Below are 18,654 nucleotides of genomic sequence, written 5' to 3'. Positions count from 1 at the left end.
ACACCTGCATTAAAAATATAAAAGTCAAGTGTAAGGCTTTTATAAAACATTTTACTTCTGATTAAGACTTTTGGATAACATACTAGCCTAAACACAATTATTTTTACTGAAAAGGAACTTTCAAGAACAACCATTCCAGAGTATATAATCCTTCACAGGAAAGGTTTTTTTAACCAGGTTTAATCTGTGCTTTTTGTATAGCTGACTTTGTCTAATGTTAATTTTCTTTCATACTGTGTATGTACATTTGTTCCCCCCCTTTTAATTTTTATCTAACTCTTTGACTTGGAAAGTATCAAAAAGTGACTATTTATGAATGGACTGTGACTTTAGAGCGTGGGGTGTGTGTTTGTTTTGAGTGTACAAAGCTGGGCTTTGACCCACAGCATTTTGTTTCTCCTCGGTTAAATAAGGAAGGAGGATGGTGAAGAGAGGAGTATGACTCACAACTAAGAGCAGATAATTCTCCCCAGTATAATGAATGCCTTTGTCATAAAGCGCTTACTCAGCAAACCTAACCTCTGCTATTCACTGGTTTAAACAGAATCCAAAGATTCATTTTCCAATTTATTGTACATTTGCTACTTCTCATTTTATAACCTGAAATCTATGTCTCTATTTGACTTATAATTTGACTAAGAAACTGACAGTTTGCACTGCGACTGCTGCCAGCTGAGCTCTGAGAGTCACTCAGTATGCATCACTGAGAGCCAACAGTCATTATCCTTCCCCGTTCCCGATACGCTGCCTTTGGTGGCCACAGTGTCAGAACTATTCCTGAGTACCAGCCTCCTATGTCACAGTGTGTCGAGTGCCTTATATTCAGATTTTCTTTTTATCTTATTGCTAAAAGTATATGATATAAAAGCGGTATTCAGTACACTTCAAGTTTGACATTGAAATTTGATCCTGGGTCAGAAAAGAAAAAAAGGTGGAAGAAGCAATGCCTTTTCCATAGTAGCTTTCTTTACCGAGCTTTCAGTTCTAAAGATTTGTAGGATTTTGTTAGCAGGGACAAGGGCACAAGAAGGTGGTAGAGAAGAGTAAGTACTCTTGGGATTGTTCCTTAGTGAGGTGGCAAAGGCAGCAGTCAAGACCTTAGCAGGAATTAATGCTGGCTCAGCATCAATATTGCACATTGGCTCATTGGCAGGTGTTAATGTGCTCAGAGAGTCTGCTAACAGCCCGTGACCTGAAGGAACTCACTAATCAGAAGGAAGTGAAGCAAGATTGATTCAAAGTAGGACAAAATCTCTTCTATATCAGGGATCCAAAATATCTGTGAAACTGAGAGGCTCAGATCCTTTTCTGCTCAGCGCACCACTGAACCATTCCCACCCAATGGAGCGACTACTTTGAAATATTTGAAGGTCAGGTTCATGCACTTCCTTGGCAGCTCTCGCTTCTCTTCTGGTGGGTTTTCCGTAGGAAGGGAAGATCTAGCACCAAACCAGATTAACCCGTAAGTGATAAGAGTCTATTGATTAGCAATATATTCAAGCAATACTTTATTGGGTTGAACAATTACAGAATAGCCTAGATAAAATATTATCACACTCTGAGGAAAGGATGATAAATAAAGAACTACTGTCAATGCTGCCAGCTGGGAGAAAAAGAAGAGAAGAATTACAAACCCACTGGGCAACAGAATCAAACAGGAAAAAGTGGGTCATGAAAAACATTGAGAACCTGACTTTTTTCATCTTAAGAAACACAGGCACAACACACAGAATAATAAATATATCTAAATCCAGTGGAATAGTAAATGTTTTTAAAATGGTGAGAATGGCAGTTTTGGGTTAGTTCACTTTACAGATAAATTCTACACCACGATAGGTGAAATTTGGATATCGCAATGGTGATTTAGAAAGCATTATGTAGAGGATTCAGTGTAGCACAATCTCTTGGATAAGAAAGAATTTGAGATAAAAAACTGGCCAAATTTGACTTAACAATTCTCTGTCCTTGCCAAAGATGCTGGTTACTAGACAAGGAAAATCTTGTATAATATGAACAGGATAACACTTACACTTGGATCCCTTATAAATAGCTTCAGCTGACATTTAGGCATCAAGTAAAACAAGTCAGACAGACATGGTTGTATACCATGCCAAGGGAACTTTAAATGTAGAAATGTCTCTCACTGGTAGAAGAACAAGGATGTGGAAAAATATGGCCAGGATATTAACTAATTCAACTAGAATTGTCAGTATTGTGGGGAAAATTGCATAAGTCTTTTTAAAAGAGCTTACTGCTAGGAAAGTAGGTGTATTGCTCTTCTGAGTTTTCTGTAACATGAGTGGAAGTGATTGTTGCCAGGAGAATACCTTTCCTTTTGTCAGATCTTCTGATCCATACTCAGCAAAGGGCAGGGAAGGCCGAAGAAATACCTTGGTGTTACTTATCAGTGAGTTAATCCCATGTTCATTTGTGGGATAATGTGTTTTCTAGGAGGAAGTTGGCTGCCAATTTCATTAGCAGCAAGAACTAGATTTTACTATAGCAACAGAAATCTAGAAAAGTCTTGACACAGTCTCCTGAACTAACTCCAGATTTCAGCTGCAAGAATAAATGCAGGAAAGGATTTTCTCCATGTGCAACTGACAACTGATGTGTTTTTTCCTTGATTTCTGGTTCACAATATTTGTCATATTTTCTTCAGAGGTGTAAAAGAAATGAATCTTCTGCATGTAGCTTCCATGACGAACACTTTATTGCTACTAGTCTAGGTCTCATTTTTTTATTTCTAATTATCTGACTGCTTCTCCTTCACAGAATCACAGAATCACAGAATCATATAGGTTGGAAAAGACCTTTAAGATCATCGAGTCCAACCATAAACCTAACACTGCCAAAAACCATCACTACACCATGTCTCTAAGTACCTCATCCAAACGTCCTTTAAATACCTCCAGGGATGGCGACTCAACCACTTCCCTGGGCAGTCTGTTCCAATGCTTGATAACCCTCTCGGTGAAGAAAAATTTCCTAATATCCAGTCTAAACCTCCCCTGGCGCAACTTGAGGCCATTTCCTCTTGTCCTATCACTTGTTACCTGGGAGAAGAGACCGACCCCCACCTCTCTACAACCTCCTTTCAGGTAGTTGTAGAGAGCGATGAGGTCTCCCCTCAGCCTCCTTTTCTCCAGGCTAAACAGTCCCAGCTCCCTCAGCCGCTCCTCATAAGACTTCTGCTCCAGACCCTTCACCAGCTTCGTTGCCCTTCTCTGTACGCGCTCCAGTACCTCAATATCCCTCTTGTAGTGGGGGGCCCAAAACTGAACACAGTATTCGAGGTGCGGCCTCACCAGTGCCGAGTACAGGGGCACAATCACTTCCCTAGTCCTGCTGGCCACGCTATTTTTGATACAGGCCAGGATGCCATTGGCCTTCTTGGCCACCTGGGCACACTGCTGGCTCATATTCAGGCGGCTGTCAACCAACACCCCCAGGTCCTTCTCTGCCAGGCAGCTTTCCAGCCACTCTTCCCCAAGCCTGTAGCGTTGCATGGGGTTGTTGTGGCCCAAGTGCAGGACCTTGCACTTCCTTGTTCCTTGTTCTTCATGATAGTTTCTTTAGCTCTAAGTTAATACTTTCACCTACAACACTGATGATGTTCCATTCTTTTCACTGTGCTCTAAACTCTGTATGTAGTAATTTCATTCCAATACATCCCTGTTCACTAACCTCTTCTTAGTCCTCTAACACCCCCTTTATAAATGTATTGCTGTTTTATCTCACTTGATGCTACACCCTCCTTAAAATATCCCTCAAGGCAGGGGAGGAAAACGGCCAACTATTTCCTTGTGTTCTTTTCTATTCCCCAGCTTCTGCACAGGGTGTCTGATGAGGAGGAGAGGATGAAGTAGCTGCCATGTCCTTATCTATCGGGGAAAAAAAAAAAGATCACACCAGTGAAGGATGTATGTGTTTCCCGAGTTCAAAATCCTAATAGGGAGAGCAACTCCATAAATAATGGAGAGTTTCGAGCAATTTCAGCCTTGCCTCTTCCTTCTCTGCTACCTTTCTTCTTTCCATTCCAGGGCCAGTAACAGCCACAACTATTGGTCAGAAGAGTAAATGGATAGTTAGTCCTATATACTTATGGCCATGGCAATGGCCTCTTCCACAACAGGTAGACCTGATGCAGAGTCAGAGACGTATTGTAGTTTCAGGCATTGATGACTCTGAGGACTACTGCCCTTGGCTTTAGACAGCTCTAACCAAACGTTTTTTAGCACTTGTTAAAGCTGAGTGCACCTCATCCCTAGAGAAGTCATGCTTCTCCTGAATACCACCAGCACCTCTCAGACGTGTCTTCCAGCACGTGTGGGCCACTTCTTGAAGTCATGAGTCTGCTTACCTAAGAAGAATATGGCAAGACAAGCAAAAAATCCCCACTAGAGATCAGCACTTTGAAAAGTGCATTTGCAAAAGGTACAATACCTGGTATGCAAAGCTCGTGAGGTGAAGGCATCACCACTCATGTAAAAAACCCAAAAAGCAAAACCACAACTATAACTGATCGTTGAAAAACCGCAAAGCACAATGACAATATATTTCAACATTAAATATGACTGTTATAGCATGTGTCTTTAAACAGATACCATGGCAGCTCTTCAACAAATATAAACAAAAAAGGAGAAGACAGTTACAGTCAATGCTTATTTTTTTAAATTTTACCTAGGGGAGTTCCCAGTACTCATGAACTGAGAAAGCACAGATTTAAGAATCAAGAGCTGTTATTAAAATCCTTACTTCTGAAGAGGTCGTGTGCTTCTAACTTTATTTCATATGACTGTAATTACGTACATGCAGGATGGAGAATAGACGGGCATTAATATTTTTTGAGAAGGAAAATGTAATTATGTAAATTAATGCAATATAGTTTTAAAACCCACTATTTAAATTTTTTTTAAAAAACAAATACAACGAAAATGGATGAAAAACATTTTGATGCCATTGTGTTATTAAAGTTGGATTTTTAATCACACCAATTATTTCTGAGAAACACATAATTACACACTTTTAATTAATTTCTACTTAACAACTTTGGATGATTAAGTCTTAAGCATATCACACATCATACGTAGGGGAAATAGACAGTTTGATACGTTACATAATATGACATAGCCAACACAGACTGCTTGTTACTTAAGACCTTTATAATTTTATTTTTTCTTATTAAAAAATTCCACCCTTCTTGTCAACATATCGTTAACAGCAGAATGAGAATCAAAGTTAAAACCATCTACTCTCAAGTGTTCCAGTTTAAGGTGAGGCCTTGCACAACATCTAATGACACATACTGCCTGACAGAACTTGTGCTGGATAACAACCGCCAAAGCAGACTACTTTCCAGGTTGTCAACTTCCAGCGACAGATATTTATTGACTAATTAAATGGTCCTGTCACATTCTTGTCTAATTGAAACTTAATGTGAATTAACCACAGCACAATTATAGTGCACAATACATTTTGGATGATGCATTCATTTCCTACTTTATAAGCAAATCTAAAATTCTAAAGGTCTATGTAACCGAACGTGCACATATAGTTCAACTCAGCCAAACCCTGTGAGAATTACAGCACGTATTTGTATTCTCTTTGCAATCCTAAAAGCTGCTTGGGTAACGCCAAGACTTACATTTTCTATTTTTAAAGGTAGCTCTGTAAATTCTATGAAGCCATTTATTATTACAAGCTAGATGAGTTACTCTGGGAAAATACAACTTGCACCCAAAAGTACACTAGAAAAACTCCTTTGCTGGAAGGATTGGACTGCATTCAAGAATATATCACCTCAAGCATCATAAAAACAAAATAGAAGAGTATTTTCACCAGTACCACATAGTAACCGAGAGCCTGGTTTTGGAATCTAAACTAGTTTTACTGAAGCAGACAGCTTGTTTATTTTATTTGAATTTGCTAGAAGATCCTACTTCTAAAAGAACCATTCCTCCTCTGTTACTATTACATGTTATAGCCTCAGAAACATCAGGTAGTTGCCAAAAATCTGTCACTTTAAAAATAACTGCCAGGTACTATACAGAATATCGGGTTAAAAAAAGTTAACCTTCCAAGTAAATATCAGCATTAGAAATCCAGTTCATCTCCCATCTTCCTGCTTTGCATTCCATCCTGAACTTCCTTATAAACTTTGGCACAACTCTTGCTAAATAGTTGAGTCCAGGTAAGAAATTCCAACTTACTATTTTTAGCAAAATAAGTTATGCTAGTCAGTGTACACACTCCAGTATTATGCAGTACTTTCTTATTAGGAACTGAAAAAAGTCAGAGATGGAGTAATTGTTGGAAAAAGAACATCCTTCTTAATAGAAGTTAAACAAATTGGACATTGAAAAGGAAATATTTTGCTCTAGCTATGTCACCTAAGGAAAAATACTTTCACTTAGTATATAGGTAAAATTATTAATCAAAGTAAACAGAACTTTTCACTTAGTATATAAGTAAAATTATTAATCAAAGTAAACAGGGCTAATTATGTAGGACTTTTCCTCCCTCTTGGTATAACATAAATATCTGAAGCTTTGAAAAAGTGAATAGTGAGTCATGAAGAGCCTAAAACAATCTTATCACATACACAGTGAGACATTGCTAAGTAGGGCATGCACTGCCAAATGCTGGAGCTTCTAACCTGAGAAAGTTTTCACATGTTTATCTTGGGTCATTACCTTTCCTTTTTCTCCAGTGTGTTAAGGATAGCAGAACTTAGAGAGAACCTGGATAACTCCAAGTTATGGAGAAGACATTAAGAAACCAACTGTTTCAAAAAAATACTCAATTATTGTCTAGGTAGTCAAAAAATCCCCCCAAATAATGTACTATGGATTTCATTCTTTTAAAATAGTTGACACTATATTTTGGTTAAACCTCCCATTCCCAAACTACACTCATATACAAGTCACAAGAAATTGAAGGAAAAAAAGTACAGTAAATATGTTGCAAGATTTGCATTTTCCTATTAACAGCAAACAATTATACAGTAATCTTCAACTTATGCACTCCTCTTACTTTGCATTTTCAAAGTCAGTCACTTACTAATCAGTGAGTGCTATACTTCTTGCTCCTTTACACTTCTACCATTTTTAGTACGCATCAATCACTTAAAAATACACACCGACATTAAACAGATTTAAAAACTTTAGACTGAAAATGATCATTGATTTCAGAAGAAAGCCACCGACTAAACTCAAGGAGATCTACAAGATGAGGAGCTATGCTTGGGGATGTCGGTGCCATGTTGGGACCTCAAGGTCTATTTTGACATAACAGGAGATATTTATTGGATGTGACAGGAAAGATAAGTCTGCCTCTTTCTCCAAGAAAATCCACCTTCACAGGACATCTGAAAATAGAAAAATTTTGGAGATATTGGGCTTTTAGGTAAGAAGAAGAAACTACCATGAAGAGGTAAAAAGGGAAAATAAGCACCAACCATAAAAAAGGTGAAATCAACTCCCATGTCCTCTCCCTATCTCAGAAATGAATGTTTTTGAAGCATTTTAAGTATAATTTAATACATCAACTGAAATTTATTTGTTTTCACTAATGAACTTATTAAATAACACAGAATTTATTTTTAAGATAGGGAACTAGTTGGGAAGATGACTGCTGTGCGTAAATGTATTAACAGCTACTTCCCTGTGAATGTTCAGGAAAACAGGCAAGATTTGGAGAGAAAGCTGCTCTCTTTTAAACAAATCAATGATAACTTTCTTCCAAGCTTCTCCTCTAAGGACTGGCACATAGTACCATGCTTAGCTGGGTCTCCACCATCAAAATGGCATGTGTACACTTCCATATTTCACGACATAAAAAAAATTGATATTGAATCAAGAAAACACATTTTATGTTAAAAAGATAACCTAAGAACATGAAGAAGGAAAAGAACTCAAAGTTTTCCTTCTTTGGCCTCTTTCAGCCAAAAGGGACACAGTGTCACACCTTCTAGCCTAAACAACAGGCAGTAAGACAAAAACCCCATCTACAAGACAGTATTTTAGCCTGAAGGCTGAATATACGTTTTGGAAAATGAAACGGAAATTCCTGAACTATCCTTCACTCTTTTTTATCCTCACCCACATTAGTATATTTTGTAAGATATGCATCTTTCAAAAGGTCCCTTTATGTACCCTTTATTTCTGACATATTTCTTTCTCTACATGTAATCACTCAGATTTTTTTCCATACTCTTATCAATCTTTTTCACACTGAAATTAAGTTACTAGAATGAAATGAAATATCATTAGCTTTTCATTTGTTTCGTTCATGTTACATTAATTTGGCAATGGAATAGAAGTGCAAACCAAAATGAATGTTTCTACATACAACTGGAGTTACTTTGAGCAGCTAATTTCTAGGTCTTTGCTCACTGAAGATTGCTGAAGAATGCCAGTGGCATAGCATTTGTGTCTTTTTTTATCAGGAAACAGGAGGAGCCTTATTGGTGTCTCTCGCTGATGAATGTCTCTCATGTTTTTTGGATATTTCATGCCTTTTTTAAAATCTAGATTCTAGTTGCTGAGTTGAGGTGAGACCAGGTGAAAGAACACTCTTTCACCTGAAAGACTGATCTTTCACCTGAAAGACTCATCTGATTGTCTAGGACAATCAGACACAGAAACAGGTTGAAGATCTGAAGAGGCTTTATTAGGAAGCTGAACTGACAGCTAAAGTTTTTTGGACCAGCATCCTACTTATTTGTTTTCTTTCAAGGTGAACAAGAGAACTACTCTTAGGATTATATTGAAAGATTTTTCTTGTGAGGAGTCTTGCACAGAAATTTGAACAGAGAAACCAGATTTATTCCATTGCACAAAAAAACAAAGCAAGCAAATGGAATAAAATGGAAGTCTATCAGCTAGGTAGGTTACTTCATAAAGTTATTTTTTTCATTTTGTTCTAACAATAAAGACATAAAAATAAAAGGAATTGGAAACTACACAAAGAATAATGAAATTAAGACATCTGCCTCATTAAAAGGAGACACAAACATTATTTACGTGCATGAAATGCTCACCTAATTTGTCCCTCTAAAATAAAATATTAAACATCAGAAATGATAATACTGTCTCCCTGTTGCTAATCATGACTTTATTATTATTTTGTCCAATTTAATATCTTCTGTGTGAAGGTATTAAAAGATGGGGTTTTATAAATACAGGAAATAAATCACAAAATCAAGATTATATTTGCCTTTTTGGCAGTACTTTCCCTCTTTTTTCAGGAAACATCTAATCTGTATGACACAAAGGTAGCTTGTGGCCTTCACCCTGCCCATAAATTTCTGCCAAGCAATTAGTTGAAAGTCACTTTAATGGTAGAAGGAAGTTATTAATTTCTCATATTGAGTGACAGATAAGAACAATAATACTAGTTTATGCTCAAGGAAAGGATTTGGTTTCATTTGCTTCTTCTTCACTTCAGGGATAACATGTGAGAAAAAAAGATGGTTATAATCAAAAGAACTAATAAGAAATTTGAAGAACACAGCAGAGATACAGCTATGGATTATTTACTGGCCTGTGTATAAAATGAAATTATTATTTTAGTTGTTGCATTTTGACAGTACAGGGTACAGAAAATGCTTTCTGTGTAAGAAACCGGTTTCAGATACCATTTCTCTAAGAATATGAACATGAATGGTATTATTTCAAATAATTTTCTTTGCCTGTTATGATTTAATTCTTGTTAAAGAATGTTGTTTTATTTGCAGAATTTCAAGACATTTTTGAGAAGACTTAAACCAGATGAAAGCTCTGCAAGCAGAGAATTTTAGTAGTGTATATGTAAGAGTTTAATTTACAGTATGCTTTCTTTTTATAAACTGTTATTGTAAAAAAAAAATTCAAACTATTTAAAAATATTTATCATTCTCACTACGCAGAACTCTATATATCTACAACAAAAAAACACTTTAAAAAACAAGCTGCAGCCCTTTTTGCTTAAAATTTCTTTTCCTAAATTCACATAATATACACTGCACGTTGACAAACAAAATTGGAAAAAGTTGCTAAGCCCTTATACAACTGGCCAGCTCTTGCAAAAACCTCAGGTGTCGGGAGGAGAGGCTACCAGTACTTCTGCCTGCAGCCATTGACCGCTCTGGGAACCGTCTTTTGCAGAAGATGCCAATGAAAGTGTCATTAAGGCCAGAATCTTCCAGTGACAGAAGGACTCACACTGAGAGACTCATACTCATGGCAGGAACTGAAGTAGGAACTCTTGAGGCCATGAATCCCAAACCAGCCAGCTACCTAGTAGCAGAGGGAGAGGTAGCTCAACCGGCTGATAGGAAAAGCCTCCTAACAACAAATGGTAGGGCAAGTCTTATTGCCAGGAAATGGAATGGAAGAATCATTAAGGTAGGATGAAACAGGTTCTGCAGCTGTACTGCTTTGACTCAAAAGCTAAAGAATAAATTTTATTTCTCTGCAATTTCTTGAAGATAAGTACACAATCCTTAACTCTGACACAGCTCAGCAGAGCTTTTGTTGTCTGTTTCTTAGATCATGTTCATTGAATAAAGTATTAATTAAATGGTCATTAAATAACACTCCCCTTTTCAGTATAAGCTGGTAGATATATATGAGTGGTCTTGATGTGGTGCCTCAGGAGGTAAAAAGAGCAAAGAATTCAGGTGTTCCTTTGATGCAAACCCAAACCAATTTACTTATAAAGAAGGCACAGTTTCTTTTTTTCCTCTGAAAAGCAGAATTAAAGAAGATACTGTGTCATTTTGTTATCAGTTAAACAAGATTACTAAGAAACTCCTGACTTCACTACTGACTTTTCCTCTTAGCTGGAACAATCTTGGCCAGCTGCTTTGGTTCATAAAGGAGAAAAATCAAAACATTAAACAATAAGAAGAATTTGATTCCTAAGCACTAGCTAACTTAGTTCTTGGTCTCTAAGAAGAAAGAATAATTTTAAAAAAGAGGTAGCTTTGAAACTCTTTTCCCAACTTCAAAAGAAAATATTTTGTCTTAATAATTTAGACATTATTAGTGGTCCTGGGCACCCAAAAGAAGGAGTATTTTTATGGTCCTATGAACATATGTTTTATGTCAAGAAAACTATATTTTTATACATAATATAGCCCCATAAAAAGATTACGCTGAAAATAGCCCTAAGATAGAACAAATCATAAAGAAGTTAGTGCATGTGTTAAGCCTGTAGAGCCAAAGCATAAAAATAATATTCTTCTGACATTGTGAATGAATGTCACTTTCATATTTTTGTGGAAAAATTTACATGGACACTTTGAAGGCAATTTGTCTCTCATGTATGTGGTTACCATTCTTCTATCTTTTAGTATATTTATAGAACTTGTAAAGATAGGTTTGGCTATGCCTTTTACATTTGTTCAAATGGAATACCAAAGGCATTACCTTGGTATATTACTATTTATTTTGAAATAATGTCTCTGCTCAGTTTGAAATAAACTGCTCCATATTTCCCTGTTAACAACAAGATACTTAGCTACTATGTGGCTAAACTAAAGATGAAAAGAAATTTGAGAAATATTACCTATAACATTATAGCTTGGCTTTTTTGAGTAGCTTTTGACTGTCAGACCCAATCCTTGTGCTACGCAAGCACATGGAAAGCTGCCTATGAATGCTAATCAAAGTTGGATCAGACCTTTTTGTTGCTGAAAACAAATAATTGAGAAGCGGGTAACTTGTTTTTACAAAAAAAAATATTCATAAAGTGTCAACTGAAAGAACTGCAAATGATGACTAGTTTGATGCTTCCTGTATTATTTGTCATGGTAAACGTAAAAGGTTTTGCCATTAAAACATACTAGAGATTTATATCAATTTGATTTTATTTATAGTATTAATTACAGCCGATTTCAGCCAGAAGAAAGGCTGTTACAGATGAGACACAATTTTTATTTCCCCTGAAAAACATTAAGTATTCTATCTAAATTACAAATACACTGTATTTTATGACTAGCTAAATCATTAATCAAGATAAGTATGGGAAAGCTAAGGGATCTCAGTTTACTTGATGGCTGATTGCCCAGCAACCATTCCCTATAATTGTTTTTAGCAGCAGAGCAGTGTTCCTGGAGACCACAGGCTTTCATAATGTATGTCCTTTTCCTGCAGTCGCACAGGGGAAAACTAAAGAATCCAAACAAAACATTTACATCAAGATTTCAGATTATGTCCATGCTGTTTCACTGAATGCAGCTTCATCACAGTCACTCAGCAATGCAAGGTGAGGTCTTTTGAGAACCCAAGCCTGCTTACAAGCAGTAATCTGTATTTTAAATCTGACCTTTGGACTGAAGAAAGTAGATCTATTTGATGATCAAATGTTAAAAATAAGTTAAAAAAGAAGTAATTAGTTAACTGTTATTTAAGGAATTATTTTACATGATGGTGGGAACTAGAAGATTAATAAATATTTACATTTAATCTAACCTTGTAAAATAGCCACAAAAACCTTCCAGCCCAAAGAGGTCTAATAGTTCATTCTTAACATAACACCTGCTGTATGTAATCTACCTTTCCACTGCAAAAACTCTCACCTCTGGACACTCCCTTTTCCTACATTCACTATTTATGCCTAGAGCTCATCACAGATACCTTCATTTAGGTAATTTATTTTCCTTATTTGGACCCTAATCACTATCACCGTGTTCACTTTGCACACATATCTACATTGTTGTCCGATGAATCTATTCAAGAAATTATTCCATTAGAGAATGGCCCAATAACTAAGGTACTCAGCCAGGATTTAGAAACTCCAGTTTTTCCAGTACTGTGATAGAGATCTCTTGTATGCTGCCCAGCAAGACACTGGGAGAAATCTAGCCACAGAAACCCAGACTTCTGCCCGGTCTAACTTACCCTGGTTTTTGGCAGAATGGATAGTAAAGCTAAGATCATCTAGGATTTTAACCGCTGTTGACATACTTGAGTTCTGTTGTACAAAAGTTGTAGGTCACCTGCCACACAGTTTATCTTCACTGAAGTAGCCCTCTACAGCTCAACACACTTTTTAAACAGAAGTTGTTACAAGCAAAGATCCTGATCGGAAGTTAGCTACAGAGGAAGGGTGGCTGAGCATTTCTATCACAGATTCCTTTCTGTTAGAAAGAAAACAGTATGGAAAAATTTACCTGGCTAAATGGAAAAGCCACTTTAACATGTTACTAACAGCATGAAAGATCCCTGACTTACAGGGCTAAACTAAGTTGAAAGAATTTGTTAACGCTAGATTTGCCTTGCTATTACATTTTCAGTAGCTTACCACAAGAATGGAAAGTTAGGTACGGTCTTGATCAAAGATTCAACCATAATTTTAAGACAGCAGTGAATAAATGATTTCTTGTGAAAAAAAAAAAGCAACCCCAGGGTAACAAGTCCAATCCACGGTGGAGCTGATATTACTCTATGTTACTTTCACTAGACATGAGAGACATACTTTTGGGTACAGAGCCCGAACTGAATTCTTCAGTGTATTGAGAACTCTGGTGACTGCAAGCCAAGCAGAGATGAGGTAATGCTTCCTACCCACACCCACAAATATATTCAGAGTTGCAAAGCCCTCCACCAAAAAAAAAAAAAAAAAAAAAGGTTTCCCCAGAAATTAGCAGAAGCAGCCAAACCAGAAACTGTTTTTGCTAGGCCCATGTATATTCCACAGCACAAGGACCCATGAAGGGAGAGCAAAAAGGGAAGATTAAACTAGGCAGACCTAGTTAGACCTCGAAATTGTAGGGAAAGATGAGGAAGCAGCCAAAGTAGAGAGATTCAGACAATAAGAAAACTTCCAATAGGTTTGGCCAGTATTCTTCTACCTTGTGCAGTTCGCTCCAACCTTCTCCCTTCCTTATTCCCTACCTCATTTTCACTTAACATCTATGTTATCTTCCCTGTTGCCCCATTCCAGCATCCTTGTGTGCTCAATGCTTTTTTCCTGGTTTTGTCTTAATTTAGCTTATCCTTTAAGTTCCTCTCCCTCCAAATAAACCCAGCAGAATATTAATAACGGCATTAATATGACATTTGGTGGTGTCAATTGCTTTATTTCTTTTACTTGCATGTTATGTGTTTATTCTTTGCCAGGTGTCTGTTTGAATAGAGCAAAGAATATCTGCTCGCTGTATTTGTATACCTATGGGTCACTATGGCTCATTGGTCTCTAGTTGACTATACCATTACAACTACCATTATAAACATAAAAAATAGTACAATAGCAAAATATTTCAGTGAAGAGAGATATTGCATATTGCTTCCTATAAAACTATAGCATTGAATTATTACCAGAGAGACCAGATTTAGAACACATTTTTCATTTATGCTATAGTCATTGCCCCATTGCTAAATCCATCTCAGTTTGTCTTTATAAACACCAAAACTGTAACAAACACTGACAATATCTTGACATTAACTGAAAGCAGGTGACCATTTTACGACAGGGAAGAAAACGGAATGGAGAACGGAATATTGTTATTTGGCTAGTTTTTAGTAGTTAGGTGTCAGATTATCTGTCCTACCAATGGATCTTTTAGATGAGATACAAGATTTAGAGTTCAACTGTCACGAGGTATTAGAGAGTCCATTTCTGAAGAGGTCAGCTATTAACCCTGATCCAGCAAAATCCTACTCTTGATAATTAATTAATCTTTTCTACTTTAATGCTAACAGATATTTTATATAGATAAAATAATTTTTACATTTTTCCAAAATAAACTTTTTGTTTTGAGGGCTTGGACAGCTATGGCATTTCATTCCTGAATGAACGCTGCAATTAAATAATACATGGACAATTTCCTGTATAAACATAGTTGTTAAAGTTCTTTGGGATCTCTTATGCATGAAGGCAGTCCGTACATGCACAGAAGTATGTAATGCAGCACGCCTGAAGATTTTAGAATGAGAACTTGAACCCCAATATTCAAGTAGCAAATATCTTTAAACATCAGTTTGGGTTCACTGTAATTTTAAGTAATTCTTAAACCTGACAAAATTAACTTACTATAATTATGATTAGATTTTTCAGCCTAAAATCATCACTGGTTAGTGAATCAGCTAATTAATGTTTTTATGATTTATTAGTTAAACCAAAAGATTACGAGTTTAAATTCTATTCCTGATTAACTACATTGGAAATGATATACATGACTTGTCATTTTAAAATAATGATATCTTAAAGTTTAATTAAGGCATGCAAGCTGTTTTTAGTAACTTTGGGTGAAAGGTTCAACATTATTACAAATTATAAGAAAAATACCTCACAGTATTGGTATTACTAATATGAGATTTATGATAAGGTGGCAGCTTAAACCAATCAAAGTCAGTACAAAATGTTCACTACAGCTGAAGAATTTATCTGCCCTGATGCTGGAATTACTGTGCAAAGTACTATGACCTGTATTACACAGGAGGTCAGATTAGACAATCACATTACTCCTCGTGCACCCTAAAATCTTGTAATATTTCAGACTGAAAAGGCGTTAAATACAAAGCTCTACTCGCTTCTTTCTCCTGAGTATAAACTATATGAGTGCCATTCAACTATATAAACACATTCATTAGGTTTTCCATAGGCCTCCTTTCTAAGGAAAGAAATTACATACTTTTGAGCTTGTGAGGGAACTACAGTGTTTTATGCCTTTAATTCAGCACTCTTAGGTCTTACAGTTCATTGAAATTCAAAATCATGGGTGCAAACTGTGTTCACAAAGAAAATGTTGACCTTCCTATATAGCAAATGCCTTTTCATTCTTTTTTTTAATAAAAAACCACTAATGAAGCTGAAGGAGGTAAAAGATTTGAGCTTCCTATTAAAATAACAAATGTAATATAATTCACATATTTCAGCATGTTGGCTACTGCTCATGAAATAAAATACTCCAGCAGAAAGAGCATATTGTTTCCACACATCGAAAATATGCAAATTAGACAAGTATTCAATATTCACTTGAAAGCAAGAAAATGTACCAGACTACCAATGGTATTTAGGAAAGCAAACTGGATGCACATGATTATTTGAATTAAAAAAATGGGTATGGGATTCCCCTCTCTTTGCCTCTTGCCATATATGGTATCTGTGTAATATCCACAGGGCAAATTATTCACTACCTTTTTCAAGATGAAAAGCTACTGATTGGCATCAGACATCAAGAGGGATTTTGGCATTAGAATAGATTTACACTTGATGACATGTCAAAGCCTTGAAACAAAACCTACAGAATTTACTCATGAATGCCGAAGGCAAGCCACTTATTCAATACTAGCTCAATGCACATCTTTCCAAGGATGGCATTCAACCACACCAAGAACAAAATACAGCAAACAAAACATGGTTATATTTGGAAATGAATGTGCTTGACTAGAGTGAACAAAATAACAGCCAGCATTACCTGTTGCCAGCTGTCAGTGAAGAATAAAGAACTGTAACATCCTTGTAATAAAGAGGGAAACAGAATCCAAGCTTATAATGAAAATACAGCAGTTAGCAGGATGAAGTAGGATCAGCAGCAGTATGTGTGGGCATGATAACTCCCACTCTGAGCCTACTGTTCCTCTACCAGATGTGCCCTCACTTCTCTCTTCCCACAAACACTTGAAAATAAAGAAAAACTAATTAGGAGAGTAGGCACAAGGTGCACATCGGTATAAGAATATATGACATAATGACAAACTTTGCCATTTCTCCTTCAACCTCCATTATGGTTATTTTAAAAATAATTTCATTATTTGCATTACTATGGAGTGCTTGTAGAAAATTATTACTAGTGTTGACAAGATCACAATTATTGTGGCACAGCCAGTTTAGCAACCACTTAACATTTTTCTGCTGACTTTATTTTAATAAAATAATAAGAGAGATATCTCATTTCAGTATTGGATGTGTAGAAAAGACCACCTAAATAGATTTGGTATGAATGATCTGTGAAGAATGACAAGCATATGTGCAGTAGAAGTCATAAACAGAAGGAAGCACATAGGAAGCACATGGAACACCCACTCACCTATAGCATACACCCATGGAAATGAAAGATTACATAATTTTACTAGCATTATTTTGTAACTTCATCATTCTAGAGACCTGCTCATGCCACACCTCATATATAAAGTGAAAAGATCGCTTTGTGTGGATATGGTATCAAAAGTTAGAGCATGGTTTCTCTGAAGTACCTGCAATTTTAAGTAAATGAAAGGAGTAACTCACATAAAATCAGACAGTAATGAGAAAAGTTTATATTTCTGTTAAACTTTAAAAGTTTAAACTATATAAACTTATTATATAAGTTTAACAGATCCAAATAGAACCCTACAATTATATTTTGACTTCAAGTTAGAAACAAGGCAAATTCATGAAGACTTTGCTATTTTAAAATAATACATAGAGTATATTTTGGTCTTTATTTTGATGTGATGTATGCTCATGTTAAGATGGACACATTCATGCTCCTAGAATAAATAGCCAATTTTGTAATGGATTTTCAAATACTGTGTGTTTGTGTAAAATATTCAGGAATGTATAGGTTAACATACACTGTTTATTTAGAGCATCTTCAATGGCTGTACATACTGCAAATTATGTAAAAATTTTAAATTAAATTGTTAATCAGAATCTGTTAGAATGACCTAATGTTCATAGGAGATCATTATTCAACTTTTCTGATGGAAGATACTAAGAAGTTGCAATATGAAGTAGCCATCATATTTCATTGCTTTTAAGAGCTACTGAGTACTTGTAAATACAGCCAATTCCTTTAGGTCTGTACAAATGGCAGCTGAACTCCTTGGAAATTTGGAATTTGTAGATGCAAATCACTTATAAGAAAATCAATCCAAAATATCCCTCCACTTCCTCCTAGGGTCTCTTCCAAAAGACAGTGAAAGAAATCTTTTCTCTTCAAAAAGTATCATACGTTTCATATTAGATACTGATCTCAGAATAGTCAAGCAACCGACAAGCAGACAAAATATAGATTCATGAACAGTGTCAATGGCATCTATGAGAAATATTCTGGATCAGCACTATGGCTCAGGTAGCTGTGCCTAAGGTGTCTGCCACCACCAGTCTCAATTTTTGAGAAAAAATAGCTTCCATGAATGGCAAAAGCTTCATTTTCAAGAACAATCATTGACTTTAATTCTTACTCTAACAGACATCCACAGCAAAGTAATAAACTGACAACTGAAATTTAATGCATGTGGGAAGGTGAGAAAATAATATTTAACCTATATGCTAAAAACATACCTTTTAGCACTTCTCAGATTACTGTTGCTCAGTTCCAAAAATGGCATCTCCCTTTTCCTGCATAGTGGGATGCTCTCAGCTGGACTTCTGGACTATAATTAATGCCTCCTATATGTTAAATAGAAACTAAGAACAAAGACAGCTACAGTGCAAAACATATAACTTAACAATACATAATTTTAGCACTGCAATAGTCAGTAAGGACAACCTCTAAGTGAATAAAAAAATGGATGAATTTTACTGATTTTTACAAACTTTTTATTAAATTATCTTCATTGATTTGTAACTGAATACATATTGGCTTAGATCTGGGAGGATGCTGTTCCACAGTACTATGAGGTTGCTATGGTAGCAATTTATTATGGAATAGCAAAATGATTACAGATCAGTAATTCA

The 18,654-nt window shown here is 36.0% G+C and overlaps 1 protein-coding gene across 2 annotated transcripts in view; it reads right to left on the bottom strand.

Moving 5' to 3' along the window:
- Positions 1-18,654, bottom strand: part of ELP4 (elongator acetyltransferase complex subunit 4) — a 154,422-nt gene that overhangs the window by 19,610 nt on the left and 116,158 nt on the right. Inside the window, exon 10 of one of the 2 annotated variants that reach the window (XM_075502053.1) lies at positions 3,558-3,884. The exons of the other annotated variant lie outside the window; for it this stretch is intronic. Within the exon in view, the coding sequence (XP_075358168.1) occupies positions 3,771-3,884 (114 nt within the window). The 3' untranslated portion in view covers positions 3,558-3,770. Of the gene's footprint in view, positions 1-3,557; positions 3,885-18,654 lie in introns of those variants that run through there. 2 annotated transcript variants of the gene reach the window in all.

The sequence above is a fragment of the Mycteria americana genome, chromosome 5 (assembly GCF_035582795.1).
Source record: "Mycteria americana isolate JAX WOST 10 ecotype Jacksonville Zoo and Gardens chromosome 5, USCA_MyAme_1.0, whole genome shotgun sequence".
NCBI classification, from domain to species: Eukaryota; Metazoa; Chordata; class Aves; order Ciconiiformes; family Ciconiidae; genus Mycteria; species Mycteria americana.
The sequence above is the reverse complement of the archived record's forward strand: the minus strand, read 5'-3'. Positions and strand labels throughout refer to the sequence as shown.